This window comes from Bidens hawaiensis, unplaced genomic scaffold, assembly GCF_021521415.1.
Source record: "Bidens hawaiensis isolate Kalapana, Puna unplaced genomic scaffold, B.hawaiensis_p1.1 tig00016935_1, whole genome shotgun sequence".
In the NCBI taxonomy this organism is placed as follows: domain Eukaryota; kingdom Viridiplantae; phylum Streptophyta; class Magnoliopsida; order Asterales; family Asteraceae; genus Bidens; species Bidens hawaiensis.
This window is the reverse complement of record NW_027492562.1, coordinates 109,261-134,065: the sequence shown is the minus strand read 5'-3', so window position 1 is coordinate 134,065 and position 24,805 is coordinate 109,261. Positions and strand designations below refer to the sequence as shown.

General features: G+C 38.1%; 3 protein-coding genes across 3 annotated transcripts in view; 1 reads left to right on the top strand and 2 right to left on the bottom strand.

Annotated features, from left to right (window-relative positions):
* Positions 1-14,841, top strand: part of LOC143552491 (PHD finger protein ALFIN-LIKE 3-like) — a 166,435-nt gene extending 151,594 nt beyond the window's left edge. Inside the window, exon 7 of the transcript XR_013138663.1 lies at positions 14,827-14,841. The gene's annotated coding sequence lies outside the window, so the exon portion shown is untranslated. The remainder of the gene's footprint in view (positions 1-14,826) is intronic.
* LOC143552460 (uncharacterized) lies at positions 3,787-4,510 on the bottom strand. The gene is made up of 2 exons (XM_077042675.1): positions 4,336-4,510; positions 3,787-4,207 (listed from the first exon to the last, which is right to left on the bottom strand). The coding sequence occupies exons 1-2, from the start codon at positions 4,444-4,446 to the stop codon at positions 4,070-4,072; spliced, it is 249 nt and encodes an 82-aa protein (XP_076898790.1). The 5' UTR covers positions 4,447-4,510; the 3' UTR covers positions 3,787-4,069.
* LOC143552473 (mediator of RNA polymerase II transcription subunit 33B-like) lies at positions 7,385-9,614 on the bottom strand. Its single transcript, XM_077042684.1, has 4 exons — positions 9,017-9,614; positions 7,985-8,095; positions 7,582-7,917; positions 7,385-7,490 (listed from the first exon to the last, which is right to left on the bottom strand). Exons 1-4 carry the CDS (start codon positions 9,292-9,294, stop codon positions 7,385-7,387), a joined length of 831 nt encoding a protein of 276 aa, XP_076898799.1. The 5' UTR covers positions 9,295-9,614.
* Positions 14,842-24,805: the final 9,964 nt, after the last annotated feature.

The window sequence follows — 24,805 nt, the reverse complement described above, 5'->3', positions numbered from 1 at the left end:
TGTATTCATGTTTTAGTTATACAAATTACAAACACAATCAATGCATGCCAGAAGATACCTTATTGAGAAATTTGAGTGTTTTAAGTATAGATGTAGAGTCTTAATTTTTTTTTATGACTTGCATTTTGTAAAATCACAGGTATGTTGGTTATGTTTGCCCTGATTTATCTTTGTATTTCTTATGTGGGTTTGAATATGTAGTTGGTTTATGGGGATAAGTGAAAATTAGTTTTCGCTTTTCCACCTAAATCACGAATCAATATGTATTATCAATTACAAGAACACGCGATTGTCACATAATCCGGCACATGAACATAAAATCAATCTAATTTGACTAAATCAGAATTTGAATCAAATTTCTCAAAGGTTCAAAAATTGCATAGGTTTTTATATTGTTTTCCAGTAATAAAAACATAACCTAATCACCCATACATGTAAATAACACGAGGTGAGAATGTGGTCACTAGTCTCCTCGTAATCACCACAAAGGCGACAAGTCGACCCCACGTAACATTTCTTTTAGCGAGAGCCACACAAGTCGGAAGCATGTTCATTTTCGTCTTCCAAGCAAGACAGTTGACCTTAATCGGAACCCAATTGTTCCACTTTATAGTAAATGGGACAAACATGTTGGAGTTTTTGAAAAGAGTTTGTTTCATGTAAGCAACAATGAAAGTACCCGCTAAATCGTTAGCCCAAATCCAACTATCCGGAGGTTATAAACAATAACCGACCGCAACATATTTAAACATGCCGGCAGCTCGCTGGTCTTAGTTTTATTAAGGCTCGAACGTTTCCACCTCCATTTCCAAACTATATTCCTATCAACAACCTCAAAACAAGATTGAACTAAACACATTTTATGCTTTACGATAAAAAACAGATTTGGGAAAACTTCTCTTAAAAGGGACGGGAGTGAGTCACGGGTCTATCCAAAATCTAATTTTATCCCCCATACCCAAAACTCTTTTAATAAGACTGATTAAGGTTGAAAAAAGCAATTTGATTTTCCATTTTTGCAATTGTGTTCCACGTACCAGGCAGTTTACTCGAGTGCGGTAAAATAGGCCAAGACCTATTGGAAGTGTAACGAAGTGACCACCTTTCTACATAACACTCTCCACCACCATTTGGCGAGGAGAGCAATATTAGCGGCCCTGGGCGAGGTAAGACCTAGACCGCCCGCCTTATTGGGAATAGTAACTCGATTCCAACTAACCAAACTTTGTGACGTCAACAGATTTGGTTCAAAACTTTATGGAAGTGACGAGTTTAATAGGGATATTTATGGAATCCTAAAAAAAGGGGATAAAATGGTGTTCTCTCTCTTTTCCTTAATTTTAACATCTCTAAGTAGAGCCGACAGACGAATTGGGCATTATTACAATAGTTGCAAATGAAACCATCATCATATCTTGTCAGACTATTCTAGGGTTTGGTGAAAGATTTGAGATATAATCAGTTTCTTTCAGAGGTAATCATTCACAATCACAAATACATTCTAGGGTTTTAGCCAGCATCATCCCATCATGTCAGACTATTTACCATTTGAACTCCAAGACAGAATCATGAAACTGCTTCCTGTTAAATCACTCATCCAGTTCCGGTCAGTCTCGAAGACCTGGAAGTCTTGGATAGACAGTTCTGGTTTCGTTCATACCTATACCCGTAAACAGACTCCTCATGTGTTGGTGAGTTCTTATGCCCCTGACCTTTTTGGTTACAATACAACTCCTTATAAACAAGCCTTCATCTCAGTTCCTGATGATGATCACTCGTTCCAATTCAACCGAATTTCCCTCGATTCCATCCGTCACTGCTTTCCGCTTCACAATCTTCTACAGGTTATTGGCTGCTCTCATGGCTTGCTGTGTTATTTTTCTTATGAGATATTAAACTACAGTTTACTGGGCACTGCGGTAATCTGGAACCCGTGTATTAGACGAGCGTTTCAGATTAATATTGTGCCTACACCAATCGGCTCCACTAGGCACACTATTTATAACACTGTTTTAGGTTTTGGGGTTTGTCGTGTGACCAATGATCCCAAGATTGTCAAGCTCAGTTACAATACAAAATCAGATGATGTGCTTTTTGAAGTTGGCTTGTTTATGTTGAGCACGATGGCGTGGAGAAGTCTAAGTGAAAGTGATAAACTCCCTCGCAAATCGGTTCGATTTGAGTTTTTAACCATGACCCGTTATTCGGTAGCTATAGATGGGTTTGTTTATTGGCTTGCGACTGATGAGATCACCGCGCGTTGGCTGATTGTTTTTTTTATATGACAAGTGAAAATTTTGGGGAGGTAAACCTCCCAGATAGGTTAGCCCCGCGGGCTCAATATAATTTTCGCATGTCTAAGCTAGGGGAGTCCCTTGTTCTTATAGAATGTGCTGACGAGCTGGATACATCGGTGTACAATGTGTGGACGATGGAGGGTCGTTCTGGTTTGTTTACACAACTATACACATTTAATGTTAACACACCCAATGGTATCACAGTATTGGGATTCAGACTAAGAGGTGATGCTATAATTGAGATTACAGAAAATGGGATTACAGAACTTGCTGTTTACGAGCGGCTCTCAAAACGGATCAATAAACTAGGATTTAGTGGCCGGTCCTGGGAAATGTTTTTTGCGCATTCGTACATGGAAACATTGTTTCTTCATGATCGTCCGGATCTTACATTTAATACTGAAGCGCTTCAAGATAATTAGGTTTGATTAGCTGTACTGTTACTATGGTGGAATAATAATAATAATAATAATAATAATAATAATAATAATAATAATAATATTAATATTAATAATAATAATAGGCCATATTTGCTAATTGATAATCAGGTTAATTTTATGTGCTACTGGTCTTTGCTTTGCATGTTATTTGAAATTTGACTTTATTTCATGTTGGACTTATATGATTATGAAATCATGTTGTTAGTATATGTATATTGATTAATGTTGTTCACCTGTTCTATGTGCTTTAGGAAGGATTCTACATATTTGATGATAAAAGTCGGGGATTCAAAGCCGTAGACACGGATCAAACTGTTTAAACTGAAGTAAGTTGGCCGATTTGAAACCTAAACAATTCGGTTCACGGTTTAACGGTTCGGTCCGGTGATCATTTAGTTTCATAGATTCAGAAAATGTAAAGAGTTCAGCATTAGGCCTTAATATCTTCAAACTCACTTTATTTAGTTATTAAGGAACTCCTCAAACATATGCATGATACCTTATTACATGATTAAAGTGTTACAGACTGAATTATTAATTGTCTAAAAACACTTCTTAAACCAATCCAAAAGATTCTGATGAGCCACTTATGCTTCACTGTCGTATTTATATCTAACGGTCCAACCATGTGCGACACCAGGATATATTTTTACAAAGTTATTAACCAGCATACGCGTAAAACTCACCATGTAAGGCAGTATTCGGATGTACCTTGTTTAATATGATTATGCTATACTGGATAATCAAAATTATCATTGGCTAGATGTATTACCTTATTTGTAACTAGCACAGCCTCAAATTCTTTGACGACTTCTGGTGGAGATCGTTGGTCGATCTCGGCATTTAGTATCCCTATAGGGAAAATTAATACAATCTCAAAATTTATAATCCAAAACTCTAAACAAAAATAAAACCAAAAAATCCAAAGAAGGAAAGCCTACATTAAAAGAACCTACAAAAAATGATTAAGAAAATGCTGCAGAAACATAACCTAAAAGACATTGAGCTGGCTCATTGACAAATACTAGTTTTTATTCTTGAAAAATTTTTGTTACACCCTTATCTTTAATAGCCAGTAATCAAACCGAAACCTAACACCCGTACACGAACAACCCAAAACCAACATAAGAATTAAAGAAAGTTAGAAGTTCCAAAACCACAGGGTATAATGTGTGTGTGATTTGTAATTTTCTGGATAATATATATGAATCATGTAACACATTTTATTAGACATTAATATCTTCAAACACAATTTATTTAGTTATTATTAAGTATCTTCTCAAACATCTTCATCTCTCTTTTATTGCATGATTTAAGGTTTTACACATTTGTCTAAAGATACTTCTTTAACCATTCCACAAGATCCTGCTGAGCCTCTTCTGCACTTTTCACTTCCGCTGCATCGTCATCGTTATATCTAGTGGTCCAACCATGGTTGACACCAGGATATATTTTCACAAAGTGTTCAACCTAAAAATATAATCATCAGTTGCAATATGTAGATAATAGTGCTTGGATGTGCTCATAACTTTTATATACTTCAAAGTTAGTTTTTTTTTTTACAAATTTGATAATTTGGCATTGGTTTGATATATTACCTCATTTGCAACTAGTGCAGCTTCATATTCTTTTATGAGTTCAGGTGGATTTACTTCATCCAACTCCGCACTTAGTATCGCTATAGGAACCTTAACCGCTAAAACCATCATATAAATCACACAAAAGACCAATAATTCTCAGAATAAACAAAACAAAGAAATCCCTCGTTAATTCAACTAACTTCTTTGAAATATACTGTAATACCCGAAAATTTGTTAAACAAAAAAAATAAAAAAATTGATTACGTTAATAATTAAAGTGTGTATATTATTATTAGCTACTACTAATAACAACTTATGCCATATTTCAAATAAAGTATTTTGAACGGATGTAATTTTTGATTTAAAAATAAAAGTAATATTAAATAATTATCCAAATACTTGAAACATAGCCTAATCCTATTCTTGTTGGATGTTTCCGTTTGAACGAGCCTTATCTCGAACAACTAACATGAGGGTTTTGTGTTTCACCATTATTATCAACTTGGGTTATACAATTCCATATAAGGCTCGATTGAAACTCACAAAAATTATGTTATACAACACCGCCACCTCCGCCTCAGTTGGAGCTATCGCCGCCTCCGACACCTTTCAAACGCCACTCAAATCCATCGCCGCACCCACCCGTTACAGCCACTACGGCCGCCGCGTACCGTCACTGTTGTCCACTATTTGACGTCTTGATCCGCTTTTCGGCCACCAACACGCACTGTGTTCTCTTTTGTACTTATACGTTCGCTATTTTTCGGCAAGTGAGGTAATAATTCCGAACCTCCACTTCTGGTTTGTATAGGTTTAATTGTGTTCCAATACGGTGTGTTTCCGGCGACCAACACATACAATAATATGAGATTTTCATTTACAAAGAGAATGGTCACACAAACAATTTATAGTTCTGTTCGTTTGAATTGTCTGATGAATATTCATATAATTATTATAATATTATCCCACATATGAATACTCATACTAGTTGTTTCTACAATGGCCAAACAACCAGTAAAATAATTTGTTAAACTAGTTGTTGGGTGGGCCACCTTCTTATATTAAACATAATATAATTTTGCCTCAATAGACCAACATAAATTAGATAAATATAAAGTTTGAATAGGTTATGCATTAGTGGCAATCAGATTTAGGATTTAATATAACTAATATATGAGTATGCTATATATTTAATATGTAATTACAATTGGAATACGAAAGTAAATAAATCAAGGTTCGTGGGGTAAATAAATCTGTTTTGTGTAAAATCGTCATAGGCTAACTACATAATTTTGGGTAAAATAAATAAGTTATGTTTGAGCGTTTTTAATAGAAAGAGTTGTGTTCAAGTCGCCGGGGGTCATCGATCAGGAAGTAAAGTGTAACATAACATAAAGTAAATCTGATTTAAATAAATGAAATGTAGGTGTTAGTACATCGTAACACGTCTTGACTTTACTTGCTTGCGTATCGACTACTAAGGTACGGTTTCTATTTTTGTTACTCTTATTATTAATTATAGTCCGTTACTTCGTAGTACGGTTTCTGGTTTCTGTCACTCATAGTATAAACTATATTATGTTACTTCGTTACGGTTTCTGTTTCCGTTTACTCATAGTATAAATTCTAATCCGTTACTTTGTAGTACGGATTTTCGTTATATATAATATATTTTTGTAGCATGCAATATTTTATAAATTTTTGTACTCATTATTGCATGTTCCGTTAGTAGCATCTTCGTTGCATAATTATATGGAATTAGCTTTTGTACTCTGTCATCCGAGCATGTCTGAAATGTCGTATGGGCGTCAACGGCATGCACTTATCGTGACAGTGCGTAATAAAAGTTTACGGCGTCTCTAGCTGGTGCTTTCGTAGCACTTTGGCCCCTAGAGGCGAATAAATCGATCTTAGCTCTGAGTTTGCGTTTGTTTTGTGGAGATCACTATCTCATAGGTGCATGGACTAGCTAGCTGTGTACCAGTCTGTTCTGTTTTGGCTCGTGGGTGCTTCCGTATCACATGACTTTGAGTTTTGATATGTGTAGTCACGTGGTTTGATGTGTGTATCACTACTAGAAAAAAGGCTTTCAATGACACGTATTGTGTGTCATTAATGGGTACTTATGACACACAAATGCGTGTCAAGGAAGCCCCCGTCATAAATTGAACATGACACGCTTTTCACATATCATATTTATTGACACGCATTAATAACACCCATTTGTGACACACCTTTTTGACATACATTTATGACGCGCTTTCAAAACTAGTGTTTACGACACCCATTAACGACTATGCGTGTCATATTACAAATTTTTTAAAAAAAAATGTTTTTTTATAATTACTAATATTTACATTAATTACTAAAAATATAGAAGCAAAGCTACGCATTCCATTTCTAAATTAAACAAGCTAAATCAAAATATTACATATATTCCCTAAGTTAACAAAAGTATCGGTTAATATTTAATATCATACATATCACTAACAAAATATAAACTTTGTCGTATACGCGGACCATTCTTCTCGAACCGCATCGAAATCCGCATGCGTGTATTCGTATTTGCTTCCCCAAACCTAAGATGAAAATAAACAAAGAAAACGTTTATATATGTATATATATATATACTAGTTTTAGAACCCATGTATTACACGAAATGCTTCAAAAATATAAATAAAATTAAACGTTAGCAATGGGTGCATACTATGTGAAAAAGAGTATTACATTAAACGTAAACAAATCCATCTAACATGTGGCTTTCCCGGAATACATGTGTTATACAAATCTTTATTTAATTAATAACATTGGTACATATATCATACATGTTGCTTTCTAAATACCAATTGATTTAATCGCATCACTTTGCATGTCCCTCCAAAACATGTATACATACCCCAGCATATTTCCATACTCTACTATATATTCAAAGAAACACACTTTTTACTTTCCAAATACAGAGAAGGAAAATAGACACAGAACATGTGAGAATGTTTAATAGTCCCAGTGTTACATATTTCAAAATGACCATTTTACCCTTTCAAACCTTTTTAGTTTCTAAATTATTTTAAACACACTTTATTTCCGGTGTCATAACCTTTGAACTTCTTAATGCCGATGTGTTAACTACAAGAACCTCAATATCCTGAATCAAACTTCTCCAATATGCAGGCCTAATAATATTAAGTAACTTATGTATAAATTTCAAATATATGTATTAATTGTTACTATTAATAGCAAGTGTCATTAGGATTAAATACTGACATATTTCGGCGCGCCAAGAACAGAATCCTGGAAGTTATTTTGTTCGGCAAGAATAGACCAATAAGTTCAACTGCCATAACTGTATTTTTACTCTGCAAAATCTCATTCCGCTTTGCACCGTAGCTACCGGACACGTCTACTTCCATATCTTGAAGCACATTCCATTTATGTTTTCTTTCTTTAGTAAGTTCTTGAAGCCCCTCATCTTCTAATGCTGCTTCAACTAACTGCCAAACAACTGAAACTATATACTCTAGTAATATGCTGCCAGGATCATTCACTTTGATGCCGAATATTTGAGAAAGATTAAGAACATTGTCTATTGTATTCATGATCCTGCATTAACAAATCGTTAATCGACAAGAAACAACTTAAAATTGGTTAACTTGTTAAGAAGGCTTACGCTTCATAGTTTTTAAACTCTACATGTGGTTTGAGTTTAAACGCGTGTCGCTTTAGGAGTTCCATGTACAGTCGAAATGCTGCAGGCTGAGTATGTCGCATCGGAATAACCCTGTTTATAATAAGTTATATAACAATTTAGGAAAAGAGATCCAAGAAATAGAATTGTAACAAATGTATTTTAGCATTATTTCATACAAGTTAGTAATCATGTGTGTTACTTGAATTTTAGTTACCTTTTTGTATTGTACTTTATAAATGTGTTTTGTAACATGTATGATGATGAAAGTAATGGTAATAAAAGATAATGATAACCACCACCCCACCTCACTAACCACAAATGTACCCCACCCACTTAAAACACACAGAAAATGCCAAAAAAAAAAATGCATATTATTCTAACTAATTTTATAAACCTGCCTCTATTTCTATATTCCACTAAATGTGATTATCTTCCACTGCAATTAGAGTTGAATTCATTTAAAAAAAATGAACTCAAAATAAATAAAAAGAAACAGAAACAGACTACAATGAATCAATGGAGACTTGGTTCTTGAAATGAGTAAAAAAAATGTTAGATTTAAGTTTATGTAAAAAGATCCAAGAAAAAATGAAAATTTTGGATTTTAAGAAACTGTTTCATGAGGGGCCCACATAATATTAATATCCAAACAAATCAGAATCAACTCTTACAAACTAAAAATTAATAAAATAATGATTATAACAATGTTGAAATCAAGAACATTAAGCAATAAGCCCATGACAAGATCTTCAAGAAACCATAAATCAAGAACATTAACCAACCTTCCAAAAATAGAAACTTTTTGCAGAAATAATCAAGCCCACATGCCAAAAACTTGTTATAAATCAAGAATTAACCTCTTTTAATAAAAACAATCAAGAAACACACAAAAAGATCAAAACTTTATTGATAAAAAAGTGTTGAAAACAATCAAGAAACACATAAAAAGGATGAATTCAAGAACCCATGATCCAAAACTTGATATGAAGAATAGAAATGAATCAAACTAACCTGGTGGATAGAAGAGCAAGAACAAGCAAAGGTGGGACTATGTTAAAGATCAAAGCTTTCTCCAAAAACTTCCAAGAAGTGGGATTATTATTATCCCAACAAATGTGAGAAACCAAAAGATTTGCTAATTCTGGTGAAGGAAGAGTTACACCAGCTGAGTTCAGTTGTGATGAAAGATGTATTGCCCATATCATGGGATCACTACCCTTATCTTGTGACTTCTTTGTTGATTCCAACACACTTTCCCATAATCTCAGGGTCCCTAAGGACACAGCCATTGATGTATGTCACATATATGTTGGTTATGTTTATGTTTTGATGAGAGAGAGTAAAAGAAGATTGCAAAGGGCGGCTATGTGTGTAAAATGGTCTGAATTTATGAAGTCAAAGTTGAAGGCAAGAGGTTAGCAAGTGTGCAAGTGGTGGCAGACAAAAGTTAACTACTTAAATATATAAAGTAGATAGGCAGCAGAAAATGGTATTGTAACAGAAATATATAGCATCTCATCTTTCAGATGCCACCTCTAAATAAGTAAATACCATATTTGATTCATGTATCCATTATGAGTTTCTGGATCATGCGTAAATGCGGGAGCCTAGTACATCAGATACGTCTTTTTCGTATTCTGTCAATTAGCTAGTGGTGGAGTGATAAGGGGAGATTTTTGTTGTTTTATATGACCTCAGGTTCGATTCCTGCTCCCAGTATTTAGTTTTAGATGCACCGGGGTGATGATGAAAGACTAGGCGAATATGTGGCTTTCACTAGTTGGATCCTTGAACTGGATGGGTTTTATCTCACCGCATTGTCGTGTATTTGAGCGATTGTTCATGTGCGTTGGTCTTAGTTGAGGGTTATTTCCGGATAAAAAATGAGTGTATCCCAATGTAGTGAATCTAGCCAGTAGCTTATTTGAAGGATTTGTTATCCGTTAAAAAAATAAGATTATTAGTATCCTTATAATTAAAAGGGTCAATAGATATAGGGAAGATCATAAAAATGTCCATTTTAAACAATGTAGTCAAGCTTTTGTCTATCATTATCATATATTTCTCAAATGTCCATTACCAATAATCTTGGCTCCTCCCTCAAACTTCTTTAGACTCACTTATTTTAAATCAGTAGTTACTTGCCATGTGTGATATATATTGTCGACCTTACTTATATACTGTCGGAAGATGGTATATAGTGTCGGCCTCACAAATATACCGTCGGATCTTAACTTAATAATTTCTTTTGTAAAAAAATTTAGTTCTTTAAATCATTTCCTAAATTTTTGCAAGGCCGACGGTATATATGAGAGTCCGACGGTATGTATGACACATGGCAAGTAGCTACTGATAAGTGGGTCTTACAAGTTTAAGAGATGATCCGCTTGTATTAATCATGGACATTTAGGAAATTTATGATAGTTATGAATAAACCTTGATCACCTTATTCAAAATAGACATTTTAGGAATTTTCCCATATCTGTAGATGCCTGATCATCAAAATTTATCGAAAGTTTTACGCGAAAAATAAAGCTTGACCTCTTAATTCTCTTCAAATAAGAAATTTTATGATCACAATCAACCAAAAAGTTCAAGTTTTGTGTCACGGTCTAGTCTATAAAATATTTTTATTAGTATTATTGTTGTTATTATGATGTACTTATTATCATAATTACCAAGGCTTCAACCTTTTTATAGAGAATAAATATATAAAATAAGAAAAATAAAAACAATATGACGAATTCATGAAATAAGAAATGACATTGTGAGCACATACATATAACATAAAAATGTCGTTTTGTCATTTTCTATAGGGAGCATAGTGTTGTCACACCACCACCTTAAGAGTTGTGTACAACTTAAGATATGTTGCATAATTGCATAAACTAGAAATAAAAAATAATATCTTTAAAACTAGAAATCATCATTAATAAATTATAAAGTTAACACAAAGAAATTTTGGACTTACACACATGTTTTTATTGGGTTTGTAAGTTACTTTTCATCCAACAAAGCTTCCGAATGGATGGTGTTTATATAATTATTATAATAAAAATAACAAATAAAAATCAAGACTTTTTAAGACAAGAGATTATATCTTATTAACAACTATTGGGTTTAGTCTCCATAATATTAAAATATTACAGATCCAAGGACATGTATCATGTCATGACGCTAAACATCACGTTGACTAGATAATTTGAGTATTTATATGATAGAAAGTGACTTTATTAGAAGTAAAATGTGTCGGGTTGGTGGGTTAACGGGTTATGAGTTAACAGGTTGAAATGTGCAAACCGAACCTGGCCTATATTATTATTCGTGTTAAAGGTTTCAACCTTATCCCGCACACACATAAATTCGGGTCTACCCGAACTCGACTTATTTATCCCATTTATAAAAGAAATGAAAAACAAAATTGATAATGTAGATTCGGTTGTAAATGAGTAACATAAATAGGAAATCACATGTGTATCTTCAAAATAACGGAAAACGGAAAAAAACACAAATAAAATATAATTATAAAAGGTTTTATTTAAATAATTAAACGAGTTAACGGGCCAACATGCTTTAATACATGTCGTGTTAGTAGATCCAAATTATTATTTTTTTGTGTCGGGTTCGGGTCGTGTCAACAATTATCGTCCTAAGGGATGAGGAGTATTTTGAAAACACAATCTTCGATGCACAAGTAATTGCTTGATAAGGTCATATTTGATACATGGGGTGTGAATCTTAAATAAAGTCAAATTAGAAAGAATGCTTGCATAAAAGTATTGAATGAATTTATGACATTTTAGGGACCAGCATCAATATTCGAAATTTTGTTCTTTTGCAATTATGATAGTTGGAGAAAATATTATAAGGGACCTACTGTGGATTTTGGTAGACCTTTTTGAGTTATTTTGCACATTAAATCAATTGGAACAAGCTAAGGTTTAAGACCATATAATCCAATCATGTTCCTTAATATTGTATCATCCTAAGTTCACCATAAAAATCCTATCTTTATTTTTTAAATAGAAAGTAAAATAAATAATTGTCATTCAAAGGTAATTAACATTGTCGTTTAAGAAATGAGTCAGATTCAACTACAAAAAATATCTGCTATGTAACAAAAGATGAGATAGACGTCTACATAGACAGATCTATGAAGAAAGTTGAGATGGTAAAACACCTTTAAAAATTAGGTATGATATCAACTTTTCTTATTAATGTCGTTCCTTTTATTTAGTGTGAGAAGTCATAAATTCAAAAACCAGATCGTTTTGATTAGCTTAATTAAGCTTAAAAAGCAAGAAAAGTCAAGTTGATTTAGACGGTTACCTTGATTTGAATAGTAACACGTAACGTTTGAAACTCATACGATCAACACTGAACCTAAGTGATTTATCGTTTAAAATGTCACATTTTTTAAGTAATACCAGATAGTTTTACGCTGTTTTTCTAGGTTTTTCTGCTACATTTTAAAATTATTGTTTTTACCCAACTTGTTTCACCCAACCGACATGCTTTTAACCTAGTCCTTATCATAGACCCGTCACTCCTGCTAGCCCCCAATGTTATAGAGAGGTTCTAGGCTTATGTTCGTTAGTTGAAAGACTTCGGGGCATTAATGCGTAGGAATACAACATCGTCATATGTGAAATTTACATAACTAAGTAATTTTTTTTCCAGTGAAGTTAAAAATTACTAAGTATTTTTTTTTCTAGTGAAGTTAAAAATTTTAAACTAGTTACCTTTCTGAAAAAGACTTTTGGTAGAAGCTAGTATTGAATTAGAAAGAACAAAATGTAGATTGGGATAAGTTAGGTTAATTAACATCAATGAATAGGATAATGCTATATTTGAGAATTTATCAACATGAAGCAACATGAATTTATCAACTAGTTACCTTTCTACATAGACAGATCTATGAAGAAAGTTGAGATGGTAAAACACCTTTAAAAATTAGGTATGATATCAACTTTTCTTATTAATGTCGTTCCTTTTATTTAGTGTGAGAAGTCATAAATTCAAAAACCAGATCGTTTTGATTAGCTTAATTAAGCTTAAAAAGCAAGAAAAGTCAAGTTGATTTAGACGGTTACCTTGATTTGAATAGTAACACGTAACGTTTGAAACTCATACGATCAACACTGAACCTAAGTGATTTATCGTTTAAAATGTCACATTTTTTAAGTAATACCAGATAGTTTTACGCTGTTTTTCTAGGTTTTTCTGCTACATTTTAAAATTATTGTTTTTACCCAACTTGTTTCACCCAACCGACATGCTTTTAACCTAGTCCTTATCATAGACCCGTCACTCCTGCTAGCCCCCAATGTTATAGAGAGGTTCTAGGCTTATGTTCGTTAGTTGAAAGACTTCGGGGCATTAATGCGTAGGAATACAACATCGTCATATGTGAAATTTACATAACTAAGTAATTTTTTTTCCAGTGAAGTTAAAAATTACTAAGTATTTTTTTTTCTAGTGAAGTTAAAAATTTTAAACTAGTTACCTTTCTGAAAAAGACTTTTGGTAGAAGCTAGTATTGAATTAGAAAGAACAAAATGTAGATTGGGATAAGTTAGGTTAATTAACATCAATGAATAGGATAATGCTATATTTGAGAATTTATCAACATGAAGCAATGGAAATTTTGGCATAGAAATTAAAGGTGGTGGATATGATTAGGTGGTGAGCTTTTGGAGTTGGGGGAAGTTTGGTAGTGGAGTTTGGAGTAGGTAGATGAGAATGAGAGGTGGGAAGAGAAAATGTCACATCCATACTAGAGTTGGTGGATTGTTTCTTTAGAATTAACTTTTTTATTTGCTTTAAGGGTCCATAATCATTTAACTACACAAGTATATGGTATTATCTTGTGTTGTGTGATTCACACCCCACCCTTCTTTAATTTTTATTTTCAAAAAATTCTATAAATATAAATATCATTTCATTGATGTGTATGATGAGTTATTGGATGTGCTAAGGGTGAATTTGATTTGATTATATAATATTGAAGGTTATGAAAAAAAAACTTCTGAATTAATTTAATCAAGTAAAAATGTTATATCTTTGTAAAAAGAATCTTTCTGGTTATTATTTTAATCATGATTATAGTAAGTGTCAAATTTAAAAGAAAATAAAAGAGAGAAGAGAGATTTTTTTTATCGACGATTTCGATTTCTAAGACTTGAATCTAGAACATTTAGATTATTAAAACCTTTAGATAATTAAAAGACTGTTTTTTGGTTACCAAGCCCATGATATAAACTTGTGTAAAAACATAGGATGCATTTATATGTTTATACTTTATAAGATTAGAATTAAAATTTTAAATTATCATGAAAAAACCAAAGCACTTGAATGAAGTTAGTTGACCCTTTCTTGCATAAAGTTAAAAGTCATATCCATAAACCTACTGATGGTAGTTAATGCATTGACCCCACACGTGGGTCTCTTCAAAACAACTCTATCAACAAAGTTTTACTTGTGCTAAAATGAAAGTTTATTCCTTTAAAACTTTAAAACAAAGAAAAATCTTAATTCACATCCTATTAGAATGGAAACAAAGAAACAATCACTAACTTGGTTTAATAGTAAAAATGTAAAATGGTTGTGAGTAAATAAGATAGAAAAAAATTAATTGTTAAAAAAAAGAATAGAAATAAAGAAAAAAAAACATAATAATAATAATAATAATAATAAATCACAAGGACGCAAATATAAGATTTATTTTAGACGAACCTACCGGTGTTTTTTTCTTTAACATAATATAGATTTCAGCTTTTACCGGTCGGTGATTCACATGATTATTGTCTCAATTTAGAAAGTGTTTGTAGGGGTATGGTACTAAACCCGGTTTTACGACCCTAAATTTATTATGTTTGGCTTATTTTATTATATGGACTAATACAATGTTATTGGGCTGAGGGAGTTTTGTGGAGGTAACCATAACTGGGCTAGGCCCATTAGGGTACCATGATGGTGGCCATGAGGCTCCCTATATAAGGAGGTCTCCACCTCCTTATTAGGGGTGGGTCATTCTCAATAAGAGCCACCACCATATTTTTGTGTCTGTGAACAAGAGATCCTGGAGATTTCTTAGCGGTCACCTCCACACCCCCAAAAAGTCATTGCAGATCCCAACCAGCCGGAGAAGAAGATCAAGACGTGGTTCGTTCATCTTGAAATCCGTGGAAACATCGTCATGGATCAGGTCAGATACATCTCGTGCTTCGACATTGGCGCCATCCGTAGGACGGCAATGAACCACGCTTCGCTTCTCGTCTCGGCCCTCCGATCTGTTCATCAATATCTCGGGTCTACGGTTTCTTCTTTCAGATATGTTCTATGGAAATCCAAAAATCCGTAGATCTAAAAAATACTTCCAGATCTGGAAATACACAGGAAGAAATACCACCGAACTTTTGGGGAAAACCCTTAAATCTGTGTTTTTTCTAAGTGAAATATACCAAATCTAGTTATGATTTTTTCAGATCTGGGTTCGTTTGAGCAACAGTCACACTCCATATTCATAGATCTATAAATCCTATTAGATCTGTTGGTTTTACATAAAACCTACCTGATGTGGATATTCAAAATCTCTAGATCGTGCGCGCCACCGCGGATCCAAATCGCTCCCTGTGGATCAACTTCGGATTCCGCATGCGCGCTCCCGGCGATCACTCTAAGCCACAGCGGGTCGCATGCGCGCTCCCGGCGATCACTCTACGCCACAGCGGGTCGCATGCGCGCCCCCGGCGATCACTCTACGCCACAGCGGGTCGCATGCGCGCCCCCGGTGATCACTCTACGCCACAGCGAATTGCATGCGCGCTCCCGGCGATCACTCTACGTCACAGCGGGTCGCATGCGCGCTCCCGGCGATCACTCTACACCACAGCGGGTCGCATGCGCGCTCCCGGCGATCACTCTACGCCACAGCGGATCGCATGCGCGCTCCCGGCGATTACTCTACGCCACAGCTCACGCATATCACAAGCTCATGAAGACAGCCAAAACCTATGCTCGTGGCGCATATCACATGCTCACGCATCACGCATGCTCACACGCATCACGTATGCTCACGCATATCACATGCTCACGCATCTCATATGCTCACGCATCACATATGTTATTGGGCTTCACGTACGCTCATGCATATTAGATGCTCACGCATCATGCACGCTCACGCACCACATCTGCGCGTGAGAATAAAGGAGACATTGCGCAGGCCGCGCGTAAGCGACATAACAAATGAACAGTCTAATCCAAATCAGGATAAGAACAACCATGATTGTACTCATATGGCTACGCGCCATACTTAAAGGTTGGGAATCCTCATAATATCCCATATGGCTACGCGCCATACTTAAAGGTTGGGAATCCTCATAATATCCCATATGGCTACGCGCCATACTTAAAGGTTGGGAATCCTCATAATATCCCATATGGCTACGCGTCATACTTAAAGGTTGGGAATCCTCATAATATCCCATATGGCTACGCGCCATACTTAAAGGTTGGGAATCCTCATAATATCCCATATGGCTACGCCCCAAACTTAAAGGTTGGGAATCCTCATAAACCCATAGGCCACGCGCCAAGCTTAAAGGTTGGGCACACCTCATAATTTGCCCGAGGATGGGAACCATGCAATACATCCACTTTTAGTTGACATGTTTTTGCAGGTTCGGCTACGAGCCGCACAAACACCTATGACATCATTACTATTATCTGGCCATTTGTGCCTCCATTATTATTTTGAAAACATGCCGGGATATTCATCCTGCGCGGAGGAGGCCCTTGTGGGCCAGTCATTATCATCATTTTATAGCTCGTAAGTCGCCTCGCGCGCAAGCTTTTATTATTCTTATAGCTCGTAAGACGCCTCGCGCGCAAGCTTTTATTATTCTTATAGCTCGTAAGACGCCACGCGCGCAGGCTTCATTATTCTCATAGATCCGTAAGTCGCCTCGCGCGCAGGCTTCATTATTTTTACAGCTCGTAAGTCGCCTCACGCGCGCAAGCTTTATTATTCATATAGCTCGTAAGACGCCTCGCGCGCAAGCTTTTATTATTCTTATAGCTCGTAAGACGCCACGCGCGCAGGCTTCATTATTCTCATAGATCCGTAAGTCGCCTCGCGCGCATGCTTCATTATTTTTACAGCTCGTAAGTCGCCTCACGCGCGCAAGCTTCATTATTTTTACAGCTCGTAAGTCGCCTCACGCGCGCAAGCTTTATTATTCATATAGCTCGTAAGACGCCTCGCGCGCAAGCTTTTATTATTCTTATAGCTCGTAAGACGCCTCGCGCGCAAGCTTTTATTATTCTTATAGCTCGTAAGACGCCACGCGCGCATGCTTCATTATTCTCATAGATCCGTAAGTCGCCTCACGCGCGCAAGCTTTATTATTCTTATAGCTCGTAAGTCGCCTCGCGCTCAAGCTTTTATTATTCTCATAGCTCATAAGTCGCCTCGCGCGCAGGCTTTATTATTCTCATAGCTCGTAAGTCGCCTCGCGCGCAGGCTTTTATTATTCGGCGTGCTATATCTTATTCATGCTAGTGCACCATCATTATCATAAAAACCACAACACGTCACCATCATGAAGAAAACCCCCCAAAACTCAAAGACAATAAAGATAAGGCCGAAGAAAAGGGAAAAAACCGCCTCACGCCCTAACACACCTCATAAAGTCCAGCGCTCCACCTAAACGCTTGCGCGCCCAGGAGCAACGCTGGACTTGGGGGGGCTTGTAGGGGTATGGTACTAAACCCGGTTTTACGACCCTAAATTTATTATGTTTGGCTTATTTTATTATATGGACTAATACAATGTTATTGGGATGAGGGGGTTTTGTGGAGGTAACCCTAACTGGGCTAGGCCCATTAGGGTACCATGATGGTGGCCATGAGGCTCCCTATATAAGGAGGTCTCCACCTCCTTATTAGGGGTGGGTCATTCTCAATAAGAGCCACCACCATATTTTTGTGTCTGTGAACAAGAGATCCTGGAGATTTCTTAGCGGTCACCTCCACACCCCCAAAAAGTCATTGCAGATCCCAACCAGCCGGAGAAGAAGATCAAGACGTGGTTCGTTCATCTTGAAATCTGTGGAAACATCGTCATGGATCAGGTCAGATTCAAACTCTGGAACAAAATCAATTTCTAAGGCTTAAGCTTACAATATCTTACATCGAACTTTACCTTTAAATTCTAGTATGTTCTATTGATGACATCAAAAGAAAGAAACAATTGATACTTGCTCCTGTGACCAGCTAAAAGGACCTAAATGCTACCTTGAGGTGGGAAACACCACATGTTGAAGACCATTTTATAAAGTCAACGTATCAACATAAATAGGCTCTATAGTCTATATGCTTCTTTACATCATGGGTTGACTTAAACTTATACCCCATCATAAAATTCTCACTTGATAATACAAAAAGTTACTTGGACAAGTTTAGTTTTTGTTCAACTTTATGTTAAACCATCTAAACATATACACATATGATGTCCTAAGGCTAATAGTCACGGGCTAACGATGGTGGCGCCGCCTTTCCGAGTCAGCAACACTATTGAAGGTGGAGGGTCACCGAACACCGTGCCAGACGGACGGTAAGGGCGGGGCGGTAAGGAGTTCACGCTCGAAGGGGGCATAGGGGGTAGGGTGATGGAGACTTGGTAGGGATGACCAACATAGATGGTGATGGTGTCCCTAGGGCTGTAAACGAACGGATCAAAACACGAACAAGGCCTTGTACATGTTCGTTCGTTAAGAAAATATTGTGTTCACGAACACTTACCGAACGAGATTTTATGTTCATGTTCGTTCATTAAGAAAATTAATGTGTTCAAGAACGGTTCACGAACACAAACGAACAAAAATAAAATCGGTAGAGGCTAGAGAATAAGACCGATGTATTCATCAATGTGAATATTGAAAGCCCGTAAATGAATCGAATGAACACGAAAAATGGCATATTCGTGTTCGTTCATTTAACTTTATAATTAATCGAACAAATATTTATGTTCATGTGCGTTTATTTAAAAATTGACATTTGTGTTTGTTTAAGTTCGTTTGTTTAAAATCTAAACAAACATAACTAAACAAAGATAAACGAACATAGATAAACATATACGAACCAATGTGAATGAATACAAACAAACATAAACAAACTTAAATCTGAAAACACATAAATGAACACAAATTAACAAATATAAAACCTTTAAGTAGATGACATATCTAGATAATATTTAATTATTTTTTATTAATACATAAATGAACGTTCATGAATATAAATGAACGAACAGAACATTTGTTCATGTTCGTTCATTTAGTTAAACGAACACAAATTTTGTGTTCATGTTCGTTCGTTTATTAAATAAACGAACATAAACGAACTTCCCGCCGAACAGTTCACCGAACGTTCGGTTCGTTTACAGGCCTAGGTGCCCCTATTGTTAATCTGTAACGGACAGTCTAAATATAAAAGTCTCGGTTTCCATGATTCAGATTAAGTTATGCATAAATATACAAGTTATACTAGAAGACTTATATTATATATTTTCTTTTTCCAAAATAACCCTCTAAATCACACCGCTTTGGAATTTGGATATGGAATGATAAAACATCAAATATTGAGTTGTTGGTTGATGTTACCATAATTTTTATCTTTTGATGAGTGTATCTTGGTTGGTAAGCATGGGTTACCTTTAGGCCTTTATGGCTTCCAACCCACAGGCCACACGGCCACACACCTATGGACCACCATCTTATCCCTCCTACTCTCCCTCATAATTCTTTTTTCCCCATTTAGAAGTGTGTCAATTTTGTGTTTTCACTTTCATATGTTGGTGGATTGTCACTTAATACTCTTCCCTCATTATTAGAATTGCTCCCTCATATATATTATATGGTTTGTATGGATCAAAACTATATAAGAATAATTTAAAATAATCCCTTCCACCTAATAAAATCCCAACATTCTAGAAGATCTAACACAATACCTATGCAATGCATTAGAGAATGTTTAAAAAAGATAAAAGATATTAGACTGAACTACAACAGAAAACACGACTAGTCATAATTGTTGCAGGAGACTCTCCGCCGTTGCTGCGGAGAAGGAGAAGGCCTTCAAGGCCCTTGAGGTTGAAGTTCAGGCCCGTCTCGAGGCCCGTTCCAAGGCTACCCAAGCTGTTAACGAACAGCTTCGGTTGGCTAAGGAAACTGCGCGGAACGCAACCGAGAGGGCCACCAAGGCTGAAGCTGTTGCGGAGCCTCTGCGCGCCGAGAATGAGGAGCTCAAAGCCAAACTTGAGAGGCTCCAGCAGGCTCATGACGCCTTGGCCATGGAAGACGCCAAGAAGCTTCAAGAGATCTTGGACCAGAGGGGTATGCTTGACCATACTGAGCGTAAGCTAAAGGGCGTTGAAGAGGCTGCTGCTAAGGAAGTGTTGCTTGCCAACCTTAACAAAAGTGAAGCCGAACGCGCCCGTAACCAAGCTCAAGCTGCCCTCCAGGAGGCTCTGGTAACCAAGGAATGGCTTCTACGAGAAGCGTTGTTGCAGGTAAGCTTAGCTTCATAACGTCTTTACGCTTTTCTTTGTACTTAGAAAATGTTTTGATACTTGGTATTTTTGTTTTGTAGGTTGTGCATCGGGTCTTCACGGACACATCATATGACGATGCCATGAGCGCAGCCCTCAACGCTTCTCATGAGGATGGGGAAAAGGCTGGCTTCCTGCTTGGTCTAGGGTTCGTTGAGAAGGGCATCCCGCCTTCCAACTTCCCTTTATATGATGTGGATACTGAAGCTGTATATGACCAAGCAGTGAACCAGTATGCCGCCTTCTCGCACCCGGTGGTGGAGAAGGTGAACGAAGTTGCTGCTGCTGATGATGGGCTAACCATTCTCAAGACCTTCCTTGAACCGCCCCAGCCAACTGATGGTGCGGGTACAAGTGGGTTCAGAGGGAGTGGCCCTGAAGCTTGATCTTTTAAATCCCTTCCCACTGTTAGGATAGATTTACGTCTTTGTATAGATTTATATACTTGTAGGCGGGTAGATACCCGACCATTCTTGTAATACTTTGAATTTTTATGGAATATAAATCTTTGTGCGGGTAGGACCGCCACTTTCACTGGATGAGTTGCTTTATAAACGTTATATGACTTGCTCATGCATACTTTAACTTAGCAATTTTCCAAGTGTTTTGAACAAGTTAACCGTTCGACGCGCGGTTGTCAATAGGTTAGTGTTCAGTTTCCTCTATCATGATTGTGTGGGTAGGACCGTCACTTTCATTTAGTGGGATGACCGATCTTTACCTATAACTGACCTGCGTGAAGGTTTGCCGTTTTTTGTGTTTATGCGGGTTTTGCCGCCGTCCACACGCAACGACTTTTCACACTTATTTATGCGGTGAATACCGGCATATCAGTGTTTTGAATAAGTTAACCGTTCGACGCGCGGTTGTCAATAGGTTAGTTCGGTTTCCTCTATCATGATTTGTGCGGTTAGGACCGGCACTTTCATTTAGTGGGATGACTGAACTTCACCTATAACTGACCTACGTGAAGGTTGTCCTCATCTGTTTTTTGTGCTTACGCGGGTTTTGCCGCCGTCCACACGCAACGATTTCTTCACACTTATTTATGCGGTGAAAACCGGCATATCAGTGTTTTGAATAAATTAACCGTTCGACGCGCGCAATAGGTTAGTTCGGTTTCCTCTATCATGATTTGTGCGGGTAGGACCGGCACTTTCATTTAGTGGGATGACCCAACTTTACCTATAACTGACCTGCGTGAAGGTTGGCCGTTTTTTGTGTTTATGCGGGTTTTGCCGCCTTCCACACGCAACGACTTACTTCCCCACTTATGTATGCGGTGAAGACCGGCATATCAGTGTGGAAAGTTCATAAGTATAAATGTAAGATCATCAGCGTCAATGTGATAAGGAGAATCATTTCCATTAGAAGTGGCTCTGGGCCTTTTCTTTTACAAGTTTGGAATTGATCTACATGCAGACTGTGTGATTGAGCTCCTTTCCATGTTGTTTGGATGGGAGTGCCATCGAGCCGATATGCACTTGGTTCGGAATCTCGTTGTTTACGCAGTATGTAGTCTCCAACATTGTAGCTGCAGTTTCGTCCGTCTTTTCCCCAACTGGGGTTCTACACGCATTAGCCTGCTCAGCGTTCATTACGCCACGAGGTGCGTGAGCGTCCCATCTCTGACAAATGCTTCGACGATGTCCTTCAAGTCTAAGCATTCCTCGGTGGTATGGCCTCTTGTCCTGTGGAAGTCACAGAATTTGCTCTGATCAGCGTTGTGACGCTCTCGGATTATTGGAGCCTTTGGCCATGGGAGCCTCTCGGTGTCAAATATTTCGGTGACGCTTTTGGTGAGTGGCGTCCATCTGGAGTTCCGGTTCGACGACCGCATGTTATCCTTTCCGCCTAACCGAGGGTGCGAGCCGGATGAGGTGTCAAAGTTTACCCTTGACTGCCAAATACCTAGCTTCCTCTTTTTGTTTAGTCGGGCGGTAAGGACATTGTTTTCTCTTGTTTTCTGGGTGTAGAGGTTTGTGCTCTGGGGAAGATCTCTACCCAGTTGCTTTTCCGTTTCCGCGAAGCGTTTAGCTGCTGTCATAATGGCATCCCATGTGGTGGCATGCCATCTTTACCCGTTAAGGTGCGGATGAGCTCTGGGTCTTTCGCGCCCTGGATGAAAGCAACGCGAACAAGATCTTCGCTAATATTGCCCAGACTTAGCTTCTTTGAATTGAAGCGCGTGATGAAGTCTAGTAAAGACTCATCTTCCTCTCGGATGCAGTTGAGGATTGTCCATTGCTCTTCAGTGTACTTTCTTTGTTGACTGAAGTGTTGGCTGAACTTCTGTTGGAAGTCTGCCCAATCGTAGATGTGGTGGACCGGTAGACGGTCGAACCACGCTCTGGCTGCTCCAACCAGCGTCATCTGGAACATATAACACCACGTGGGTTCCGTCCAGTTGCTGACGGTTGCCCCCGCTATGAATCTGTTCAAATGATCGTCTGGGTCGGATATACCATCATAAGTGCCGATGTTGGACATCTGTTTGGCACCTCTCGGGGCGATTGCTTCCGCAATGTCCCTTGCAAACTTGGACCTTTCCGCATTTGCAGCAGTTGGTTTAATGGTTTTGGAGAAGTCACGTGGGTTTCCCCCCGCGCTCCTTGGTTTGAAGGTTTCTTGGAAATTCCTTCTCGGTTGGAAGTCCGTTTCCTTACGCTTCCCTTTCGCCCTATGGCGAGGGTTTGCGTCGGTGTCGGATTCCTCCCGATCATCGTCCGAGTACTCGCACTCACTGCTCATGTTGAGCTGTTGTCGAGTGCTTCTGAATTCGTCAGCCTGTTGGAGTGAACGCAAGCGTTCATCCAACTCAGCTTGGAATTCCTTCTGACGTGCTTCGGCCCACGCTTTAACCTGATCGAGTGTTTGGCGGGGGAGCCTCGTCTGTTGTCTCTCTAACTGGGCATCGGTGAATCCCAGTAAAAGATTGTTTACTGCACTTGCCCGGCTCGAGTGACCGGGGTAGTGTTCGTAAAATTTACTGCACTTGCCCCGGCTTGGGTAACCGGGGTAGTGTTCGTAAAATGTGTGTACTCGCCGGTGTTCCCCCCAGTAGCTGGGGTTGTGGTTACCGGGGTTTCTTGGTTACTCGCTGGCCTCGGGACCGGAGTAACGTTAACCATCTTTCCAGAAGTTTTGAAAAAACTGAAAAAGTAGTTCTAGCTTTTATGCACGGATGGCGCCAATGAAGAAACACTAAGCGACCCCGGGCAGATTACGGATAATCTGGGGGTTAAGTAGATGTTTCCCACGAGGGGTTAGGTCCGGCAAAGATGGTTCTTCTGATGACCTGCAAAACAGACACCGTGAGCTCGTCACTGAGAAGGGGGGGGGTACCTCCTTGTGACCACCCTCCGGCGTGAGAATCAGACTAGATTGCTCTTGAATATAAGTGTATATTAAGAGATTGCTAGAGAAGATAAGATCATATATGGAGATATAAGATAATAATACCATTCCAAGGTGTTGGAGTATTTATAGCCGAAGGTAGGTTTCCAAGCAGGTACAGCCGGCTGAATAGTATTTCTGTTCTGCCAATTGTGGGCTACGCACATGCCATGCTGGTGGTTGGTGGGTAGGCAACGGCTGATAGTGACCAGGCCGGCTGTACTATTCCTTTTCCACCAACTGCAGGCTATGCACGTGCTATGACAGGTTGGTGAGTAGGCAGCGGCTGATAGTGACATTAAGTAATAGAGCATGCTGCTCGTTGTACTGTTGTCAGTGAGCTGTCGCAGCTTTGGTCAGATCTTTTGTCCATACCTCGTCAGGTACAGTACAAAAGATCCTCCAGTATCGTACGGACTGGCTCATTCGGGCGGGAGTTTTCCCGGCTTTGGGCGGGAGTATTCCCGGCTTGCTCACTCCTTCTTCAGGTGACATTACTGAATTATTTAAGAGTTAAGTGCCTTGTGCGTGTAGCCTTGCTGCGCGGGTAGCCTTCCCTGATGGCTAGTATCCGTTGCTGCGGGAACAGGCGGAGTACGTCGACCATTGGGAGGCTTTTCCTGCGGGAACAGCTTGCGTACTGCGCGTAAGGACGTCACGTCTCTGAGCATGGTGGGTCCTGCGGATCCAGTTGGTTTCTGCGCAGACGTCTCTCTTCGAGGTGAGTCTTGCGAGTCCAACTGCGCAGACGTCCCTCTTTGAGGTGAGTCTTGCGGGTCCAACTGGGCTCTGCTGGG

Excerpts from the sequence above, each read along its gene's own strand:
- LOC143552460 (XM_077042675.1), bottom strand. The coding sequence starts at position 4,446 with ATGATGGTTTTAGCGGTTAAGGTTCCTATAGCGATACTAAGTGCGGAG. Across the intron at positions 4,208-4,335 it reads CTGCACTAGTTGCAAATGAG|GTTGAACACTTTGTGAAAAT; the intron begins GTAATATATCAA and ends TTATATTTTTAG.
- LOC143552473 (XM_077042684.1), bottom strand. The coding sequence starts at position 9,294 with ATGGCTGTGTCCTTAGGGACCCTGAGATTATGGGAAAGTGTGTTGGAA. Across the intron at positions 8,096-9,016 it reads CTTGCTCTTCTATCCACCAG|GGTTATTCCGATGCGACATA; the intron begins GTTAGTTTGATT and ends TATTATAAACAG. Across the intron at positions 7,918-7,984 it reads GAGTTTAAAAACTATGAAGC|GATCATGAATACAATAGACA; the intron begins GTAAGCCTTCTT and ends TTGTTAATGCAG.